Source organism: Neofelis nebulosa, chromosome 18, assembly GCF_028018385.1.
Source record: "Neofelis nebulosa isolate mNeoNeb1 chromosome 18, mNeoNeb1.pri, whole genome shotgun sequence".
Lineage (NCBI taxonomy): Eukaryota > Metazoa > Chordata > Mammalia > Carnivora > Felidae > Neofelis > Neofelis nebulosa.
In genome coordinates this window covers 7,788,338-7,809,258 of record NC_080799.1, presented here as the reverse complement: position 1 = coordinate 7,809,258, position 20,921 = coordinate 7,788,338, and the positions used below count along the sequence as shown (strand labels likewise).

General features: G+C 56.1%; 1 protein-coding gene and 1 long non-coding RNA gene across 8 annotated transcripts; one reads left to right on the top strand and one right to left on the bottom strand.

The window, feature by feature from the left end:
* Positions 1-1,066: 1,066 nt before the first annotated feature.
* LOC131500818 (uncharacterized) lies at positions 1,067-14,404 on the bottom strand. The gene is made up of 3 exons (XR_009256476.1): positions 14,166-14,404; positions 2,157-2,236; positions 1,067-1,995 (listed from the first exon to the last, which is right to left on the bottom strand). It is a non-coding gene; the product is annotated as an uncharacterized LOC131500818 (long non-coding RNA).
* On the top strand, positions 14,062-20,796 carry ACHE (acetylcholinesterase (Cartwright blood group)). 7 transcript variants are annotated; one of them, XM_058710292.1, is made up of 6 exons: positions 14,062-14,222; positions 14,602-14,755; positions 16,814-17,893; positions 18,260-18,744; positions 19,486-19,655; positions 19,772-20,501. In XM_058710292.1, exons 2-6 carry the CDS (start codon positions 14,690-14,692, stop codon positions 19,897-19,899), a joined length of 1,929 nt encoding a protein of 642 aa, XP_058566275.1. In that variant the 5' UTR covers positions 14,062-14,222; positions 14,602-14,689; the 3' UTR covers positions 19,900-20,501. The 7 variants fall into 7 exon arrangements, with proteins under 7 accessions (XP_058566275.1, XP_058566276.1, XP_058566278.1 ...); XM_058710293.1 differs by lacking the exon at positions 14,062-14,222 and having other exon boundaries at positions 14,399-14,755; XM_058710295.1 differs by lacking the exons at positions 14,062-14,222; positions 14,602-14,755 and adding an exon at positions 15,088-15,217.
* Positions 20,797-20,921: the final 125 nt, after the last annotated feature.

Genomic DNA, 20,921 nt, shown 5'->3' with positions numbered 1-20,921 from the left:
GGGGGATGGGAGAGATAGGGACAGAGCTGCAGGAGGGAACAGAGATCAAAGGCAGAGACGTCTCCAGAGAGAGGAGACGTCTCCAGGGGCAGAGTCAAGGCTATCATGGAGAAAGCACCACCAGAAGTAAAGGAAGAGTCCAGAGAGGAGGGAGCACTGGGGCTGGTGGGGGGAAGGACAGAAGAGATGTGGGGCTCAGGAAACCAAATCAAAGTGGGAAGAGCACTCTTCCGGAAAGAGGTTGTGCCTACCCTCCCGATGCATGCACCTGCCACCTGCCTGGTCCTGGATGGAGAGCGGCACCAGCTGGACCCGGCTTCCTTCCTCCTCCCCTGTCTCAGTGCTCCCTGCACACAAAGCTCTGAGGAATCCCTCCTGAGCCTCCCCTTAGGCTTCAGAGTCACTTCCCCCCACACACCTCTGCCCTGGAATATCCAGAGGGTCGCTGCAGCCCTTTTTCCTCCCGCCCCCCTCACCTCTGGCCCCCGTGGAGGTCCTGAGCACCCTGAGGAAGTCGAGGAGCCTGAGCAGCTTTATGGGTCTGGTGCAGCGGCAGAGCAGGAGCCAGAACCGGGGGCAGCTACGGGAAGCAGCCCTTCGCACAGAGCAGCACCCAGCAGGAACTGAAAGGCACGGTTAGCTACCCTGCTGGACGTGGGGGCCAAGCGCAGGTTCACCTCTGCACCGCCCACCTCACTCCTCTCTCCCCCTCCTCCTCCTGACCTCACTGCTGTGGGAAGGGAAGACATCAAGGAGACAAGACTAGCCCAGGAGGTGTCAGATGGGGAGAGCTGCTGGCAGCCCAGCCCCCAGCCTACCTGGGCCACTCAGAGCAGTTCCTTGGACCCTACCTTTCCCCTCCCCAGCACCCCCCTCCCTCCCAAGAAGCAGCAAAACTGGATGGGGAATACACTTGGTCAAGACCTTGGACTCTGGAGTCTGGGGCTGACTCTCACAGCCTTTCCTTATTTTCAGTCCCAGCTGCAGGAGAGAGAGGTGAAAACTTGTTCCCCTCACTCCCTCTGCCCCTTTCTCTTCCCTGTCTCCATCCTGCCCTTACCATGACTTGGACTGAAAGCTTACAACCAAAGCTCATGAGTTCGAGCCCCACATCAGGCTCTGCGATGACAGCTCAGAGCCTGGAGCCTGCTTTGGATTCTGTGTCTCCATCTTTCTCTGCCCATTCCCTCCTCTCTCTCTCTCTCGTCTCAAAAACAAACATTTAAAAAAAGAGACATTCCCAGATAAACAAAAGCTGAGAGAGTTCATGACCACTGACTTGTCCTTCAATAAATGTTTCAAGGAGTCCTCCAAGGTGAAATTAAAGTCAAGAGACAGAAATGAGCAGAATGGGTAAAAACTCACGCTCCAACTGTGTCTACAAGAGACTCGTGATCCAAGAGACAAATGATCTCTATTGAGATCACTGTTGAAAGTGAATAGTGGTTCCCAGAGGCTGGTGAGGAGGGGGTGGGGGAGAAAATGGGAAATTGTTATTGAATGAGCATAGAATTTCAGTTTTACAAGATGAAAGGAGCTACACAGATGGATGGTGGTGACGGCTGCCCAATAATGTGAATGTACTTAATACCACTGAACCATACAGTTAAAAATGGGTGAGATGGTAAATTTTATGTTATGCATATTTTACCACAGTTTTTAAAAATGAACGCTTACTATCAGTAAAAAAGCCAGTAACAACAATAATTTCAAACATAAGGTAATGCAGGCTGCTTCCCAGGAAAGTGGATTCTTCCATGGAAGTCCCATTCAGTCAAGAAATGGCTTTCCCATGTGAATTCAGACCAGGAGGTGACGTCAGCTCCAGCACAAGGTGACACAGTTAGATGGTGCCTCAGTTCTGGTGATCTGAAGAGTGAAGGGGGTCCAGAAAGCTCGGAGGAGGTAGAGGTGGGTGTAGGAAAGGACTTGAGTCCAGGGGCAAATATTTGAAGGCAGAGGTCAAAGTGCCATTCGCCACAATTGGGGGTTTCTCTACAAAGAAAAGAATATGAAATTATGAATATAAAATTCCATACAGTAATCCCTCAGGCCTTGGAGTCTTCGCCGAGGGGAACCCTGTGAATCCTTCTCTTTCTTTGAGACCCGAGACTTACAGGGCAGGGACTGGGCCGGGGGATGGCTGGCAAACTCACCTATGCCAGGCCCACTGGGAGCTCCTTGAAGGTGTGTGCCTCTCACATCTCACGGGCGAGCGCGTCACGACCCAGAGTCGCTGAAGGAATTGCAAACATGGGGCACTGTGGGTACTCACCAAGCAGGGCTGGCTAAGCACCAGACACACACCTGGCCTCTTTGGGTCGCGCTGCATCTTTCTCTGGCCTCTGAGTGCGTGTGTGTGTGCGTGTGTGTGTGTGTGTGTGTGTGTGGTCAAGTTGGGGAAGTGAGCAAAGGAATAAAAAGATAAATCAGCCAGAGGAGGGCGTGCCCAGGGCTGGACAGCAACCCAGCAGAGGAGGCTCGGGGGAAGGAGCCCACAGGGAGTCGAGCCCTTCTTGGGATCCTCCACTACGATTTCTTAACATCTTTGACCAGTTGGCACAATACGAAAACGCTTGTTTTCGGAAAGGTATTCGTTGTTTTTCAGAAGAGTCTCCACGGGATGGGATTTATGGTCAAGCACCAGTGTTGGGAACAAAGCACAATATGCCAGTCACTGTGCTGAGGACACAGAGGTGAACGGACCCTGCGGCAGGGGGTCACCGGGCTCCCGGGGAGATGGGTCCCAACCCAGCATCAGGCCCCTGATTCCTCCCCATCCACCCTTTCATTTTACCTCCCTCTGCTACCCGACTTCCTTCTACTCCAGCCAACAAGCTTCTTCGTCTCAGGCTTTCCTACCTTCAGGCCTTTGCCTGAGCTGTTTCCTACGCTAGTAACACCCCGTCCACCTCCCTTTCTCTTCCTCTCAGCCTAGGAAAATCCTTACGGCTTTGCTTCTTCCCCTCCTCCACCAGGAAGCCATGTGTGATCAGGAAGTGACCTCTCTCATTCCCGAAATGTAATGGTGCTTGCTACCGACATCTCTCCCGTGGCACTTAATAATCATTTAGTGGCAGGTATTAGTCATCTGAATGCCTCCCCAGGAGGGGAAAGTGACACCTGTGCATTCTGAGCTGGGGCAGTGGCCACTTTGCCTCCCGAGCCTCGCGGAGCCCCACCTGACCAGGGGAAGGGACAGTCCCTCGAAACCTGCTGGAGGCAGTCCCCTCACTGCCGTTGGAGAATACCGCCTCCCCATGCTGGGCCCCAGCCTTCGTGAGAAACCTGGAAAGGAAGCAACACAGCAGCAACCACCTCAGCCACTTGTGCCACCGTGTTACCCTGGGGCCGGGAGGCGCCACTGCGTCAGATTTAGCCTTTCTGGAGGCCGCGCATGTACAACCGAGACCCAGAGGGGGCTCCAGAAATGAAAATGGCCCCGGGCAGGGTTCGAGACAGACAAGAAGCCTTCTGGGGAGAAGAAGCAGAGGTGGGCAGACTGGGGCTGAGGATAGTGTCACCCATCATTGGTGACACCTACCAAGTGACCCCTTTCCACCACCAGCACCTCACCCCACAGGCCAGGTGACATTAAAGTGCAGTTCATGGGAAAACAGTGAGGGGTACTGGCCTCTCTCCAAGGTCCCACCATTGTCACAGGTACCTGGGGGAAGACACGAATCCGGGAAAGTACAGGCTGGAACCACCCCCCAAAAGTCAATGTTTAGGGACAAAGTGTAAAAATAAGACCAAGGGCAGGCCACTCCCTCTCTCCCCCGAGTGAGTCAGGCTTGCTGGAGAGGTTAGGTCAAAGTGCTCACCGTCCCCTGCACTGTGTCATAATCTGAATTGTGGTAGCAATTATCATGGATGGCGTCAGGTAGTAGGAGTCAAGGTGCTGACCACAGTTGTCTCTGAAGTCATGATGAGTGGGGAAGGGGGCGCCGATTTGGATGATGGCAGGTGAAAAGCTGATACTCGGCTTTGAGACAAGTGGAACCAGTCAGGAGACACCAGGTGATGCTGAGATAAACAATCCTAAAGACCCAGTGGCTTACGCAGCAAAGGTTTCTTTCTCACTCATTCTCCCCGTCCACCCTAACATCTGTGCTCTTCACTCGGGGACCCAGGCTGATGGAGCAGCCCCTATCTGGGACACTGCAGTCTCATAGCAGTGCGAAATGACAGATGACAAAGCCATGGGCTGGCTCCTAAGGCTTCTTTGCAGACATGACCCTCATACCTTCCACGCACACTCCGTTGGCCAAAGCAAGTCACAAAGCAAGTCGCCCTGAGTTTGAAGGACAGGAATGTCTCCTGGGGGAGAGGCACCACGCTTCTGATGCCAAGCCTGCTATCAGTGGGGTGGGGAGATATAATCCACTCCAGGGAGGGAAAACAAATATACTGAACAATGACAACCTATCACAGCTGGGATCCTGGTGGTAGCTGTGGTTTATCAGTGACCCTGGCAGATAGGACCAAGTCCCCGGCTGGTCTTTGGGTGCTTCTCAGAGCTGTGCTAATGGAGATGATAGAATCTGGGGTGCCGATGGGCTCAACCCAGTAGTCAAGGTTATGGGAGAACTACCCATAGTGAAGGAGAGGAAACTCCTATAATGAAGAAACTGGACGCTGCAGTTATGTCAGAAAAGTGGGAGGAGGCCCCCCTCCCCCAGAACCGAGGAGATTTGGCAATGTGCTCACAGAAGCCCTGGAAGTGGGAAGGAGGTACCTTCAACACGGGGTCCTGTGTGAATATGTGGCATGGTGTGAGGAGCAGAGACGGTAACATCTGGTGTCATTTCTGGACACTCTGTAGAAGAGATTAAGACAAGGGCGCCGGGGGTGGGGGGGCTCAGTCAGTTAAGCATCCGACTCTTGGTTTTGGCTCAGATCATGATCTCGCAGTGTGTAGGTTCAAGCCCCGCGTCAGGCTCTGTGGAATTCTCTCTCTCTCCCCCCTGGCTCTCTGCCCCTCCCCCCACTTGAGCTCTCTCTCTCTCTCTCTCTCTCTCTCAAAATAAGTAAATAAACTTTTAAAACAAGAAGAGGGGCGCCTGGGTGGCTCAGTCGGTTGAGCCTCCGACTTTAGCTCAGGTCATAATCTCACAGTTTGTGAGTTCAAGCCCCGCATCAGTAATGGTGGGAGATGGGAGAATATATATATATAGTGAAATGATTACCACACAAGTGTAGTTAACATCCATTGCTACATACACATCTTTTTCTTGTGATGAGAACTTCTGAGACCCACGCTCTTAGCAACTGCCAAATGCGCAGTTCAGTATTGCTAACCATGTCACATGGTCCCATCCCCAGGACTTACTTTTTTTTTTTTAATATTTCTATTTTTTTAAATATTTATTTATTTGTGGGAGAGTGCAAGTGAGGAGTGGCAGAGAGAGGGGAGCAGAGGATCTGAAGCGGGCTCTGCACTGGCAGCCTGACAGCAGTGAGTCTGATGTGGGGCTCGAACTCACGAACCACAAGATCATGACCTGAACCAAAGTTGGACGCTCAACCAACTGAGCCACCCAGGCACCCCAGGACTTCCTTATTTGTAACTGGAAGTTTGTACCTTTTGACCTTTACACATTTCACCCTCCCTCCACTCCCCCCCCCCACCTTTGGCAACCACCAATTTGTTCTCTGCATTATGAGATCAGTTTTGTTTTGTTGGTTTTTTTAGATTCTACATATAAGTGAGATCATATGATACCTGTCTTTCTCTGAGTTACGTTTCACTTAACATAATGGTCAGAAGGTTCATTCATGTTGTTGCAAATGGCAGGATTTCCTTCCTATGGCTGAATAATGTGTGTGTGCATGCGTGTGTGTGTGTGTGTGTGTGTGTGAGACATTTTCTTTATCCATTCATCCATCAATGGACACTTAGGTTGTTTCTATTTTTTTTAATTTTTTTAATGTTTATTTATTTTTGACAGTGAGAGAGACAGAGCATGAGTGGAGGAGGGGCAGAGAAAGAGAGGGAGACACAGAATCCAAAGCAGGCTCCAGGCTCCGAGCTGTCAGCACAGAGCCCGATGCAGGGCTCGAACTCACAAGCCATTAGATCATGACCTGAGCCAAAGTTGGACGCTTAACCGCCCAGGCGCCCCTTGTCTTTTTTTTTTTATGTATACTTTTAGCAACTTTTATTTTTTATTTTATTTTATTTTTTTATTTGAGAGAGAGCACGAGCCAGGGAGAGGGGCAGAGAGAGAGAGACTTGAGCAGGATCAGTGCTCCGTGTGGAGCCTGATGCAGGATTCAATCCCATGACCCTGGGATCATGACCTGAGCAAAAACCAAGAGTCAGAAGCTCAACCGACTGAGCCACCCAGGAGCCCATGTTGTTCCCATGTCTTGGTCATTGTGAATAACGGGTGAAGGGAGGGGTGCAGGTATCTTTTCAAGTTAGTGTTTTTGTTTCCTTTAATAAATACTCAGAAGTGGGATTGCTGGACTCTACGTTAGTTCTATTTTTATTTTTTGAGGGACCTCCATACTGTTTCCATAGCAACTCCACCAATTTAATTTACGCCCCTACCCAGAGTGCACATGGGTTTCCTTTTCCCTGCATCCTCGCCAGCACTTGTTATTTCCTGTTATTTCCTGTGTTATTTCCTGTGTTCTAACAGGTGTGAGATGAGATCTCATTGTGGTTTTGATTTGCATTTTCCTGACGAGTGATATTGAGCAGCTTTTCCTGTGCCTGGCGGTCATCTGTATGTCTGTAGTATGTCTATGACACAGGATTGTCATGGGTAAAATGGTTTTCAAAATGGTTTTGGAAACTTCTGTTTCCAGGTGAAGTTTATTCCGTGTGTAACTTTTCCCATTAATCTCTCTCTGCGTGTTTCTCCTTCTCTCCTTCCTTGTTTGTTTTATGCATGCAGAGTGATTCCTAGAATAAAATCAAGTGCTCTGCTCACGCTACTCAGGAACCTAAGACCATAAAGTAACATTTCCAAGTACCAGCCAGTTCTGTTTTTAACTTTCTTATTGGTAATTTCACTTTATCACTCCTGCTTTAATATAGTTTCTATAAATTCATCCCAGGCTTTATGACTTAATATAAACACTCTGGCTTGAGAAAGGGAAGTCCAGGGAGGGAATGAGAGGGCAACAGCTTGCCAGTTTCCCGAAGATAATATGACTTCATATGCTATTGTTTCTGATTCCAAAGAGAACAAAGGTCCTAGTAAACTTAAGCATAGGCTTTATCCCCTTAAGAGAAAATGCTCATGTTGAGTTAGAGAAATGAACGGCACCATTTATAGAGTTTTTTTAAAAAACTCACAAAAAGTTTATGCAAACATTTCTCATATGATCATTGACTTCTGACGATTGTGTGCGAGGCAGTCCAGGTTAGGTTGAGGACTTTTCTGATGGTTCAACAAAGTGATATCAAATCAGGGAAATTGAGTCTTACCTCTTGCTGACATTTATTTCTTCCCTCTTGTCTAGTTTTCTTCCAGAGCCTGGTGTCTCAGAAAGTTCTGTTAACACACGCCTATCCCACAGTCAGTCCAGGAACAGCCACTGCTTTCCTATAAATACTGGGGCGCCATGAGTATCAACAGAATACTGAACAGTAAACACTCACTTAAAATATGATTGAAGCTTTGAACCAAACTGATGAACCATTTGCTGAGTAGCAAAGGCTATAAGCAGCCACTCAGTTTTTACTTCCTGTTACTTACAATCTTGTTGTTTCCAAAGTCTGGGTTGGTTTGTTTTCGGGTTGGAAAAGTTACTTCTGTAAAGCACACGTTTTCTCCTAGCTTTGTTTGTTTATTTAAGAATTTATGGGGGCTCCCGGCTGGGTCAGTTGGTAGAGCATGAGCTTGAGCTCAGGCTCATGGGTTCAAGCCCCATATCGGGTGTAGAGCTTACTTTTTAAAAAAGAAGTTGAGGGGCCCTAGGTGTGTTAAGCGTCCAACTTTGGCTCAGGTCATGGCCTCGCAGTTCGTGAGCTGGAGCCCCACATCGGGCTCTGTGCTGACAGCTCAGAGCTTGGATCCTGCTTTGGATTCTTTGTCTCCCTCTCTCTCTGCCCCTCCCGTTTGTGCCCTGTTCTCTCTCTCTCTCTCTCTCTCTCTCCCTTTCTCTCAAAAATAAACATTAAAGGATTAAAGGGGTACCTGGGTGGCTCAGTTGGTTAAGCTCCTGACTCTTGGTTTCGGCTCAGGTCATGATCTCACAGTTTCATGGATTCAAGCCCCACATCGGGCTCTGCACTGATGGAGCAGAGCCTGCTTGGGAGTCTCTCTCTCCCTCACTCTCTGCCCCGTCCCCACTTGCACTGTCTTTGTCTCTTTCAAAATAAATAAATAAACTTAAAATAAAATAAAATAAAATAAAATAAAATAAAATAAAATTTTAATTAATTAATTAATTAATTAATTAAAATAAACATTAAAAAAATTTTTTAAAGAAGTTGGGGCACCTGTGTGGCTCATTTGGTGGAGAACCTGACTCTTGATCTCTTGATTTCGACTCAGGTCATGATCTCACGGCCGTGGGGATCGAGCCCCCCCGTCAGGCTCTGTGCTGAGCTTGGAGCCTGCTTAAGATTCTCTCTCTCTCCCCCCCCACCCCTCTCCCCCACTCAGGCTCTTTTTCTCTCTTTCTCTCTAAAATAATAATAATAATAATAATAATAATAATTTTTAAAAATAAGCAAAGAAGTGCACACGTGCCTGAGAGAATCAGGGGCTTCTGCCACAGGCCAGGGCGGGAGAGGGCAGCTGGGGTGATGGAAATAAGAAAGTATCACATAAGGGAGGCAAGGAAGGAGGAGAGGGCTAGGGAAATGGGAGCGTGGGAGGGGCTAGAAGTGTTACCACCTCAAGACAAATGCTTTCTACTTTCCCCAAAGCCCAGGGTCTCTGTGGATTCCATTCACCCCCCACCCCCCGCCCCGCCACGAGCCCTCCCACCTACAGAGAAGGCCCAGGGGAGGGGTGCCCTTCCTCTTGAGTCTCCATCATGACCATCACGGAGCCCCAGGAAATGATGGGGCCTGGATGGAAGGGTCTCCAGAAGTGGCCCCTGAGATGGGGGGGTAGTCAGGGAAGGGTCGGGGAGACGGGGCCTGGGTTTGAGAGACCACTACACTGGGCCGTGGGTCCGGGACGGAATGGGGAGACTCGGGAGGCACTGAGCTACTCTGTTCCCAGGGGAGCCTGGACATTCCATACCCTCAGGCTCCGACCTGGAGGCTGGCTGAGGAGAGCAGTATCTCCCTATCTCGCTGTCGGGAAAGGTCTCTGGCTATGGGAGTGGGATGGATGTGTGAGGTCCCAAGTGGGGAGGAGGAAGGGCCCCTGGAAACGGCAGAGACCGTCACACATCCTTCTTCGTCCACAGAGCTCGGTGTTCTGCACCGCTCTCTTCATTCAAAATGCTGGGGCCTCTCACCCAGACCCGAGTGAGGCCTGAGAGGGAGAGAGAGAAATGGAGGGCAAGGGAGGAGGGACAGAAGGGAGGTGGTCTCCAGAGAGTGGGAGGCAGGGAAGAAGTGTCCGGGAAGCACAGGAGACTTGTGCAGAGACCTGCCCCATGCTTTTTCTTGTCTTGGACGCCGGGAGTTAATTACCTGGAAGTCACAGAAAAGACGAGTGACTCCAAAGCAAGCCAACCCTATCACAGGACAGAGTTCTCAACCTGAATCCAGGGCCTCCACTTATCAGCTGAGGACGTAAGCAAAAATGTAGCCTCCGTGTGCATCAGTTTCGATTTCCCGACTGTTCCATTCCAAGGATAAAGAACAGGTACACCCGGCCACTGCAAACGTCATCAGCCAGAATTAAACGTTTAGCAAAGCATCGGGGCCAGCGGCTGCTAAACTACAAGCCCCCAGTAAACACTAACGTGGACATAACGCTGGGTCTGGGCCACTCACCGACCCCACTCTGGTGTCCCCAGTATTGTGGATATTCACCCCGGGGCTCCAGCTGTCCACAGGACCGCTGGCCATGCAGCCGACCTTGCAGCCAGCCTGCACTGTCCCCAGACAAGATGAGGGATCCCAGAAAGCCCCCCCCCCCACTTGTGTGTCTGATGCTTCCTGTCGCTGGAACCACAGCCAGGTTCATCCAAGGAACCTGGGATGGCTCTCACTGGCTGGCTGATATCTGCAGGGCAGCCGGGAGCAGCTGGGAATGTTTTCAGGAGCCCCCTGGGTGCCAAACGCAGACAGTACCCAGCGCGACCTCACCAGCCGTTTCCCAGAAGTCATCCAACATTGCTAACATTTAAACCAAAACCAGCGTCCGTGGTGGCTGGTGCCTGTGTGGAACCAGGATCTCAGCAGGGAGCGGATCAGGACACCAGAGACCCCGTCAGGTGGATGCTGAGTTCCTTTGAGGATCCTGAGTTGCTCTGAGGTTCTGACACCAGGGCAGATAAATGGTAAACGTGGGGCTAAATGCACTCCCGATGAAATAACACATTTGACTCCTTTGGGAACCATTACAGCTCACGAGCAGAGATCAACCCCGAGAAGCGGACTGATGTCTGTAATTACCCAATCCGGCGGCACAAGGATATGCCACCCCCACTCCACCCTCCCCCCAGCCAGAAAGGGGGTGAGGATAAGCCAAAGGATGTTTGGTTAACTGCATAGGGAATACTAAAAAGCGGTTAAACATTTCACAGAGCTGTGACAATAAAACGAGTCTATCCAGAGACAGGCTCTACGTTGTGTGAAATGCTCAAAACTGGCAAAAGAGGAAAAAGGTACAAATGGGGTGGCTGGGCGATTCTGAGCAGGAATCATGTGAACTCGTGTAACTTGGATCAAGTATGCATTTTAGGCCAGTCTTCAGAAGGGGTCACAGGATGGGGTGGAGCGAGGGGAGGAAAGTGTCTTGAGAGGCTCATGCCCCCACTCTTCAGGTCAAGGACCCCGCTGAATGGGGATGGGGCAGTGGCCTCATCTGGCGCCCCCCAGCCTTAGGAGGGGGCAGCCCCTGAAGACATCCGGGACCAACCCCCGCCTTGCTCTGCACGCGGGGAGGGTGGGAGGACCCGGGGCTGGGCGCTGCGTCGCCAGAGCCGGGCCGCCGCCTGTCTGGGACCCCTTTGCCTCCCCCACCCACGGCCCCCAGCGCGCTCTCGCCTCGGCCGCCCCTTCTCTGGAAGCTCGCAACGAAGACGCTCAACGCCAGCAGCAGCAGCAGCAGCAGCAGCAGGGCCTCAGCCTCCCGACCAGCGCCCTCCAGCGGATGGCGTGGGAAACAGTCGTTTCCGTGGGAAAGCAGCTGGAGCAGGGGGTCAAGGCCCACGAAAATCACAGAGTGCGGTGGTATTCATGAGAGATGTTGGGGGTGCCATGCCAGAGTTGAGCCCTTTTTTGTTTTCCTTTTTTAAAATTTTTATTTAAATCCAAGTTAACTAATATATAGTGTAATGATGGTTTCAGGAGTAGAATTTAGTGATTTATCACTTGCGTATAACACACAGTGTTCATCCCGACAAGTGCCCTCCTTAATACCCATCACCCATTTAGCCCATGCCCCCCCCACTTCCTTCTCTGTATTTAAGAGTCTCTTACGGTTTGCCTCCCTCTCTGTTTTACCTTATTTTTCCTTCCCTACCCCTATGTTCATCTGTTGTGTTTCTTAAATTCCACATGAGTGAAATCATATGCTGTCTTTCTCTGACTTATTTCGCTTAGCATAATACATTCTAGTTCCATCCACGTTGTTGCAAATTGCATTTTAGAAGTGTGTTTCAGGGGTGCCTGGGTGGCTCAGTCGGTTAAGCGTCGACTTCGGCTCAGGTCATTATCTCGTGGTTTGTGGGTTCGAGCCCCGAGTCGGGCTCTTGGCTGTCAGCACAGAGTCTGCTTCCAATCCTCTGTCCGCCTCCCTCTCTGCCCCTCCCCCTCTCACAAATAAATAAACATTTTTTAAAAAGTAGAAGTGTGTTTCAGTCCTACACTAAAGGAGGCAAAGGCAGGCATCGTGGGGTTTGGCAGAGGATGGCCATCCCCCAGGGTCCGCTCCCTCTCCTCCCTTAGTATTAGAACCGACAAGTTTTAGGTGAATACGTAGAACAAAAACTACATCTCTGACCATCTGGCGTAGCCAGTTATGACCTTAGGATTAAGTTCTGGCCAATGCACTATAAACCAAAGTGCAGTGTGTGTGACCGGTGGTAGACGCAAGGCTGATTCCTGGATAAACAGATTCTTCCGTGGGAGAATCAAGGACACCCCTGTGGTGACAGCTGTGGAGGGCGGGGTCAGAGAGGACGCTGGGGAGGTTACTATGGTTTCCTATATGGTTCGACAGAACCATATAGGAAAAGGTGTCATGGCTAGATAGGTGAGGTCCCTGTGTTAAAGGTTAGGGAGAAGCTCAAGGTAAAAGAGGAGTGTTCCTGAAATTTCTATCCATTTTTAAGAACAGGTTCAAATCTGTGACCGTCTCCCTTTGTGGCCAAGGGCGTCCCTGTTAGCCCATGTACCTGTTGACTGTCCCGCAGCACCTTCTTCTGACCCACACAGGCTGTCGGTCCTCAAAAGGTCAGTTTGGACTGAGTGTGGGGACACCTGGTCCAGAATGCTCCTCATGTGAGCCTCAGACCACCCTCACGGGACTGTCCTAACGACTTACTAAAACCGCACACGTTAAGGACGCCACCCAACCCCAGATGGATCAGTCCCGCTGGTGGTCCTCATTATTCCGATGTACAATCAAGTCCAATCCACCATTTTACACATGGGGAGACTGAGGCCCAGACGAGGAGTGGGACATCCCAGAAGTCTCCCTGACAGCAGAGCACTGGGCGAGAACCCAGTAATCAAGACTGCCATGTGGCTCCTCTATCCTGGCTCTCTCAGGTGGCTCCTTGCTAATTTAAAGACTGTCTGAGATGGGACACAATCTGCATGGCCTCCTCCATCCTCACAATCCTGGGACAAACCTCAGGCTGAGGACACACCTGTGGCCCCTCAGAACGTCTCTCAGATCCTCTTGCAGCGATAGAACCCTAGCCGCACGGACTACGCAGGCCCAGGAACTGCATGCCCTAGGGACTCCATGCAGACTTGCAGATTCCTCTGATTAGACATTCTCTCCTTCTTTAATGTTTGTTATTTATTTTGAGAGACAGAGACGGAGAGAGCGAGCGAGCACGAGCAGGGGAGGAGCAGGGAGAGAGGGGGAGAGAGACTCCCAAGCAGGCTCCACGCTGTCAGCTCAGAGCCCATCGCCAGGCTCGACCCCACGAACCGTGCCTTGTCCTTTCACCTTCCGAGTCACGTAAGGTATCACTAGCTCATAGCTAACGTGGTCCCTGACCTCCTTAGGGCCTCATGATTTGAAAAGTCAGGTGAGACGCCTGCGCTCAGAAACCTGCCTCGGAGTCTTTTCTCCCTCAGCAACACCGACTGTCCATTTTTCTGCCCCTTACCCAAACCCACAGCCCTATGCCTGCTCTTCAGGCAGTGGAACTGGGGACGTGGTTTGGAACCATGGGGAGCTCTCCACCAGTGGGGCCGTCAGGACGTTGAAAGCCGGATGTAGGGAACCTCGGTGTCCACGCGGGGTATTCGGGGTGCGTAAAGAGCGAAGGGCGGAAAGTGAAAACGGTGGGAACAGACCGTGGTGAGGTTAATCGCCGCACCCCGCGCCCCATCCCGGTCTCCGAGGCCCGAAGAGGCTCCTTTTGGCGCCACCTGGCGGCCGTCGTGCGAGAGCGGAGAGGGGACCCTGCGCGGGTCGCCGGGCCTGGGGCGGTCGCTTCCCGCGGGACTGGCAGGCGCCGGGGGAGGGAGGCAGGAGGGGGCATCCAGCTTGGAGAGCCAGGACTGCGCGGCCCGGGGCAGGGAACGTCTCTGGATTCGGGGGACCCCCACCCCCACCCCGGAGACGCGGGGACGCCGACCCCTAGCTGCAGCGGACCGGCGGCCGCGGGCCGGGACGCTGCGGGGCGCTGGGCGCCCGAGTCAACGTGCGCGCGCCCGCACGCCCCGCGCAGCACCCCGCACCGCCGCGCGCACGCACGCCCCGACGCTCGCCCGCGCCGGCCGGTCTCCCACGCAGTGGGCCGTGGGCGTCTGAGCCCAACGCTCCGGGAGTGGAAGGCCTTTCCGCGCGGCGCTCTCCTGCGGGCACACCGCGGCGCGCCTTTGCCACCCTCACCTCGGGCGTGGGGACGCCGCCGCGGCCGCACTGTTCCCATGGGTGACCCTCTGGAGGGTGGGTCGTGGGGGTCCTGGCGGCTCAGGCCCTACCGATCAGGCTGGGGGCTCCGGGTCCAGGCCGCTCCCACCTGCTGGCCGCGGCGGCCAATGAGAGCCTGGTCTGGTGATGTCATGCCCCGACCGGACCCTGGTGACGAAAGTCCCAGGTCACCCGTCAGGGAACCAGTGCAAACCCACCCGCGGGGGTTCCGGAAGTTTCCACTGCGGCAGCGGAGTGCGGCCTCGCCCCGCAGCCTTGCGCGTGCCACCACGTTTGGCCTTCTGGGGTGTCCCCGAGTCACCCCTCCCTCCCCCCCCCTCCCCGAGGGTCTTCTTCCGTGGGCCCCCCCTTCATTTCCACTCGTGATCTCATGGTCTCATCTTCATTCCCACAGGTGTGCCCTCATCCCCCAGGAGTGTTGCACGTCACCTTTTCTCCCCTAAGGGGGTCCTCAGCCACACTTGCAACGTGCCAGTCTTCCCATGCCACCCCCACCTCCCGTGTCGTGGCCAAGGATGTTCACTTATTCAGCCCCAGCCCTGACTGAGGTTGTCAGTGTGTCCGAGTGTGTGTCCGTCCGTCTGTGAATGTCGGTCACTGTCTGGAGCTGTCACTGCATGCGAGTGTCCGTCTGCGTGTGTCTCCGCAGCTTCTGTCCGTCTGACACTGTGCGTGTCTGCTCCGCCGCGGCGGGTCTTTCGGTCGTGTCACCGTGTGTCTGTCCGTCTGTCGGCGTCTGTCACTGGAACCCGTCTGGGCCCCGGGGTCTCCGGGTCTCGGCTCCGAGGGAGGGAGAGGGAGGGCAGGTGGCAGCCCGCGGAGGCGGGGAGGGGCGGGGGCGGAGACAGTGGGCGGGGGCGGGGGCGGGCGGGGGCGCCGTGCGGCCCGGAGGGGGTGTGTGCGGGGGGCCGGAGGCGGCGGCTGTCAGAGTCGGCTCAGCCTGCGCCGGGGAACATCGGCCGCCTCCAGCTCCCGGCGCGGCCCGGCCCGGCCCGGCTCGGCCGCCTCAGGTGAGTCTCCCGCCTCGGCCGGGACCCTCCCCCGGCCCGCGGCCCATTCCGCGTCGGGGGAAAATGTGCGCTCTCGGAGGGATCCAGGCCCCCAAACGGGACGCCCCCCGCGCCCCCGGGCCTGCCCAGCGACGCCCCCCGCCGCCCCACACTCATCCTTAACTCTTGCCTCTCCGCCGAATACTTACGGTCGCCCGCGCGGGAGCCTGCACCCCGCGGGGCCGGCCGCCGCCTCTGCTCTGGAATTCCTGTGGGGACCCCCGAGCGTCCCTTCCCCCGCCCGCCCAAGTCTGAGACCACTGGCCGACGCCCCCTGCTTGGGGCGGAACCCGAGCTGCGCAGGTTCCTGGCGCCGGGCTGGCTGCCCCCCCTCCAGATCCCGCAACCGCAGCGCCCCTGCGCAGCGCCCAGCCGAAGCCCCCTTCCAGGCCCAGGCGTCCCCCTCCCACGGGGACTCCGTCTCTATTTTGGGGAAAGGGGAGGCTCAGCGGAAGCCCCGAGTTATAATTAGCCTCACTCGGGTTTCCTAGTTAATCTCCAGCACCACCACCACCACCCCCCAACCGCAGGGCGGCGGGTGTTGGCTGGGTGAGAGGTGACCGCCGGGAGAGGGGGGGAGTTCCGACCCGGGGAATTTTGATCCCTTGGCTGGAGATGCCGGAACCGCAGCAGCTGCTGCCCCAAAATAGCCCCCTCGCCCCTGCAGCCGGGGATCTCCGGAGCTCCGAGAAGTCAGGCGTCCGGGTTCGCCCTTCAGACCCCTCCGCAAGGCCCGCGAGCCTCCAGACCCCCGCCCCAAGTTCCCGGCTCCCGGACTCGGGGCGGGGAGCGCCGTCCTTTTCTCGGTCTCTACCGCCCCCCACTGGCGGCAGCGTGCCCCTCAGCATCGGATGGATGGGGGACTCCAGTCCTGGGGGGGACGGGGCTGACGAGCCTGTTCCCTGAGGCTGGGCGAGGCGAGTGCGCAGCTGACCGGCACCCACGGGTACCCCGTGCCGGACAGCGGATGAGGAAGGGCAGGGTGGGGCAGGGGGTGTGGAGTAAGCGGGATCTGGGGTGCCCCGGGACCTGCAGCTCCCACACCCTTGAATGCCCAACCCACCCCCCAGGGTCCCCGACCCTGGCCAACGCCAGAGAGCCTGCGCCTTCACGCCACCGCAAGCTTCCCCATCAGCGCCTCCCGTCAGTGAGGGCCCCGCCCCTGTCGGGTGGCCTGTGTGTGGACTGCGGTCTCTGGTGTGGGTGCCCACACTGCTCACGCCGGGCCCAACGCAGTCCACCCGGTTGGGGGAAGGAGGTGAGGGTGGTGGGCCCTCTGTGGGGCAGCTTCGGGAAGGTATTGCCCCCATCTCTGGCCTCATCTGGGTTCCCTGCGTTCATCTGTCTGGGTGTTGTGTCTGTGTGCCTGTCTCTGTCCCCTCTTGCTTCTCCCTGTCTGCCTGTGTCCTTGTCTCTGCCTGTCTCTCTCCATTTCTCTCCCAACCTGCCCCACCTCCTCTGCAGCTCAGTGATAACCCCTGGGTAAGAGTGTTACCTAATCAATCTTGCTCCTGGCAGCCTCCGGCCTTCACCCTCTGCCTTTCTTTCTCCCAGCAGAGCCTGCCTGCCCTGGCAGCCATGAGGCCCCCCTGGTGTCCCCTGTACATGCCCTCCCTGGCTGCCCCAATCCTTCTCCTCCTCCTCTTCCTCCTGGGAGGAGGGGCAGAGGCTGAGGACCCAGAGCTGCTGGTGACGGTCCGTGGGGGCCAGCTGCGGGGTGTCCGCCTAATGGCCCCTGGAGGCCCTGTCTCTGCTTTTCTGGGCATCCCCTTCGCAGAGCCACCTGTGGGCCCCCGTCGCTTTCTGCCACCGGAGCCCAAGCGGCCCTGGCCAGGGGTGCTGGACGCCACAGCCTTCCAAAGTGTCTGCTACCAATATGTGGACACCTTGTACCCTGGCTTCGAGGGCACCGAGATGTGGAACCCCAACCGCGAGCTGAGTGAGGACTGTCTCTACCTCAACGTATGGACACCATACCCCCGGCCTGCGTCCCCCACCCCTGTCCTCGTCTGGATCTACGGGGGTGGCTTCTACAGTGGGGCCTCCTCCCTGGACGTGTATGATGGCCGCTTCCTGGCCCAGGCTGAGGGGACCGTGCTGGTGTCCATGAACTACCGGGTAGGAGCCTTTGGCTTCTTGGCCCTACCAGGGAGCCGGGAGGCCCCAGGCAACGTGGGTCTACTGGACCAGAGGCTGGCACTGCAGTGGGTACAGGACAACGTGGCAACCTTCGGAGGAGACCCAATGTCAGTGACTCTGTTTGGGGAAAGCGCCGGTGCCGCCTCAGTGGGCATGCACCTGCTGTCGCCTCCCAGCCGGGGCCTGTTCCACAGGGCTGTGCTGCAGAGTGGTGCACCCAATGGCCCCTGGGCCACAGTGGGTGTGGGAGAGGCCCGCCGCAGGGCCACACTGCTGGCACGCCTCGTAGGCTGTCCCCCCGGCGGTGCCGGTGGCAATGACACAGAGCTGGTCGCCTGCTTGAGGACACGGCCAGCTCAGGATCTGGTGGACCACGAGTGGCACGTGCTGCCTCAGGAAAGTGTCTTCCGCTTCTCCTTCGTGCCCGTGGTGGATGGAGACTTCCTCAGTGACACACCCGAGGCCCTCATCAATGCTGGAGACTTCCACGGCCTGCAGGTGACTAGTGGCTGGACGGGGTGGAGCTGACTCCTCTAGGCCTGTTCTCCCATACCCCACACCCCCAGGGACCCAGGCATGAAGGCACCTCAAGACCCAACTCCCAAAGGCCTGGGCTTCTGGCCCCTGGCCAAACCCTCCTCCCTGAGACCTCAGATCCCAGGGTGGTCAGTGGGACAGAGAGAAAAGGAAACGTGGGTACATTTTCTCTTTCTCTCTGTCCCTTCCCCAACCTTATAGTCTCTTCCTCCGTGGTTCTGGGTCTATAACTATTGCTCTCTTTGGCTCTTTGTCCATCTGTTTCTGTCTGCCTGTCTGTCTGTGCCCCCCCCCACCCCGCCCCCTTCCTCCATCCTGTCCCCCCAGGTGCTGGTGGGTGTGGTGAAGGATGAGGGCTCCTATTTTCTGGTTTACGGGGCCCCAGGCTTCAGCAAAGACAACGAATCTCTCATCAGCCGGGCCCAGTTCCTGGCCGGGGTGAGGGTCGGGGTCCCCCAGGCGAGTGACCTAGCTGCCGAGGCTGTGGTCCTGCATTACACAGACTGGCTGAACCCTGAGGACCCCGCACGCCTGAGAGAGGCCATGAGTGATGTGGTGGGCGATCACAATGTCGTGTGCCCCGTGGCCCAGCTGGCTGGGCGACTGGCTGCCCAAGGTGCTCGGGTCTATGCCTACATCTTTGAACACCGTGCGTCTACGCTCTCCTGGCCCCTCTGGATGGGGGTGCCCCATGGCTACGAGATCGAGTTCATCTTTGGGCTCCCTCTGGAACCCTCGCTAAACTATACCGCCGAGGAGAGAACCTTTGCTCAGCGACTGATGAGATACTGGGCCAACTTCGCCCGCACAGGGTCAGTAGTACTGAGGGGAGGAGGGCCTCCGGGAGCCAGGGAAGCAAGAGCAGGGGACACAGGGAGAGGCAGACAAGCAGAGACAGGGCCAGAGAGGGGGGGAAAGTTCACAAAAGAAAGGAGACTGGAGAGGACAGCAGGGAGGCAGCTCCTGAAGAGACGAGGACAGAGGGGGAGGGAAGCAAAGAAAAGAGAGACAAGGAGACAAAGGAGTTACCATAGTACTGAGGAGCTTGAACTGTACAGAACTGGATTCAATCGGCCCAGTGGTGATTGTGGCAGCTGTGTGGCATGCACATATGCATGGATACTCACACACCAGTTTACCTGTCCCAAAAAGGGGCCCGGAAATCGGACAGCACATGGGTGTTGGCAAAAGCAAACAAGATGTTTGTAAGAAAGAGGACTGGGCCTGGTTACATAGTAAGGGCTCAGTTTTTTAAGCGGAGAAACAAAGACAAAGATGGAGTGGTAAAACAAGGAAAGGCAGAAAGAGGGAGGGCAGAGGAAAGGGATGGCTCCAGATGATGGGGGATTCGGGAGACCAGAAGGAGGGCCTAAGGCGGTGGTGGGAAGGAGGGGATGGGCTCTCCACGGAGCAAAAAAGGGCACGGCGGGGGGTGGGGGGAGGTCAGGAAGCAGCCCGCCTCCTCCTGCTCTGGGTCTCCAGGCCACAGTCCCAAGGGCAGGGGAGGGGGAGGCAGGCTTGCCCCAGGCTGAGCCTGCCCTTTCCTTCCGAAGGGACCCCAATGACCCCCGAGACCCCAAAGTCCCGCAGTGGCCACCATACACGGCGGGCGCGCAGCAGTATGTGAGCCTGGACCTGCGGCCGCTGGAGGTTCGGCGAGGGCTGCGCGCCCAGGCCTGCGCTTTCTGGAACCGCTTCCTACCCAAATTGCTCAGCGCAACCGGTAGGCAGGGGCCAGCGGGCAGGGGCTGGCGGGAGAGGGCAGAAAGGGGGAGTGAAGAGAGAGAGGGGAGTGGGAGCGGGCCGGGTGTAACCCCTCTCTTCTCCCCCCCCCCCCAGCCTCGAAGGCTCCCAGCACCTGCTCAGGCCCCGCCCACGGGGAGGCTGCCCCGAGGCCCAGGCCCGGCCTTTCCCTGCCCCTCCTTCTCCTCCTCTTCCTCCTCCTCTCCCGACTCCTGCGGCTGTGACCGAGGCCACTTACCCCTCCGGCCTCAGGGGGCCCCTCCTCTAATGAGTGGTCGGACAGTGGGGAAGGGCCCCACTCAGGGATCTCCGACCCAGCGCACCCTCCTTCCTCAAACAGAGAGACTCAAACTGGCCAGTGCTGCGAGGGGGGTGGTGACTTACGACCCGTCTCAGGGACCCACACGACTTTGTTGTTTAAATGGAATTATTTGGAGCCTGAGCTGGGGGGGGGGGGGGGGGGGCGGAGAGTGAGGGCCAGGAGCTAGATAGCACCCCCCTGAGGGGCTATAACCGTCAACCATTTCTGTCTCTTCTCTTTTCCCCACCAACCCACGGATCCTCCCTCTTCTGATCCTTGCTGCCCCCCTATCTTCCGGTCATTTTCTCCTCCCTCCGCCTTCCTTCCCGCCATCCTTCTCTGGCTCCGCCTCCACCCTCATCCTTCCTCTGGTCTTCGTCTTTCGCGTATTCTTCTGGTCCTCTTTCCACCGTCCTACGTGCCATCCTGCGTTCTCCTTGTATCCTCCTGAACTCACGCCCCCCACCTTGTACGTTCCCCGACCTTCCCCTTGTCCTCCTCCAACCCATTTGCCGGGCGCCCTGGCCGCAGACACGCTGGACGAGGCGGAGCGCCAGTGGAAGGCAGAGTTCCACCGCTGGAGCTCCTACATGGTGCACTGGAAGAACCAGTTTGACCATTACAGCAAGCAGGATCGCTGCTCAGACCTGTGACCCAGACTGGACCCCCACGTCTCCCCGCCCTGCCCGCCCCGCCCGGCCCCCTAGCTGTATATACTGTTTATTTAAGGGCTGGGATATAACACAGAGAAGCCCTCCTCCCCGACTTTCCTCGGAGGCTCCCCGTCCTCTGCATGTTTCGGGCCGAGCCCCCCTCCACCCACCCCCCCAACCCCCCGCGGTGCCTTGGCCCCTCTGGGCTGCCAATAAACTGTTACAGCCACAGGAGTGTGCACGACTAGGGAGCGGGGAGAGGGCCTCAAACACCAGGACTGAGTAGACGGAG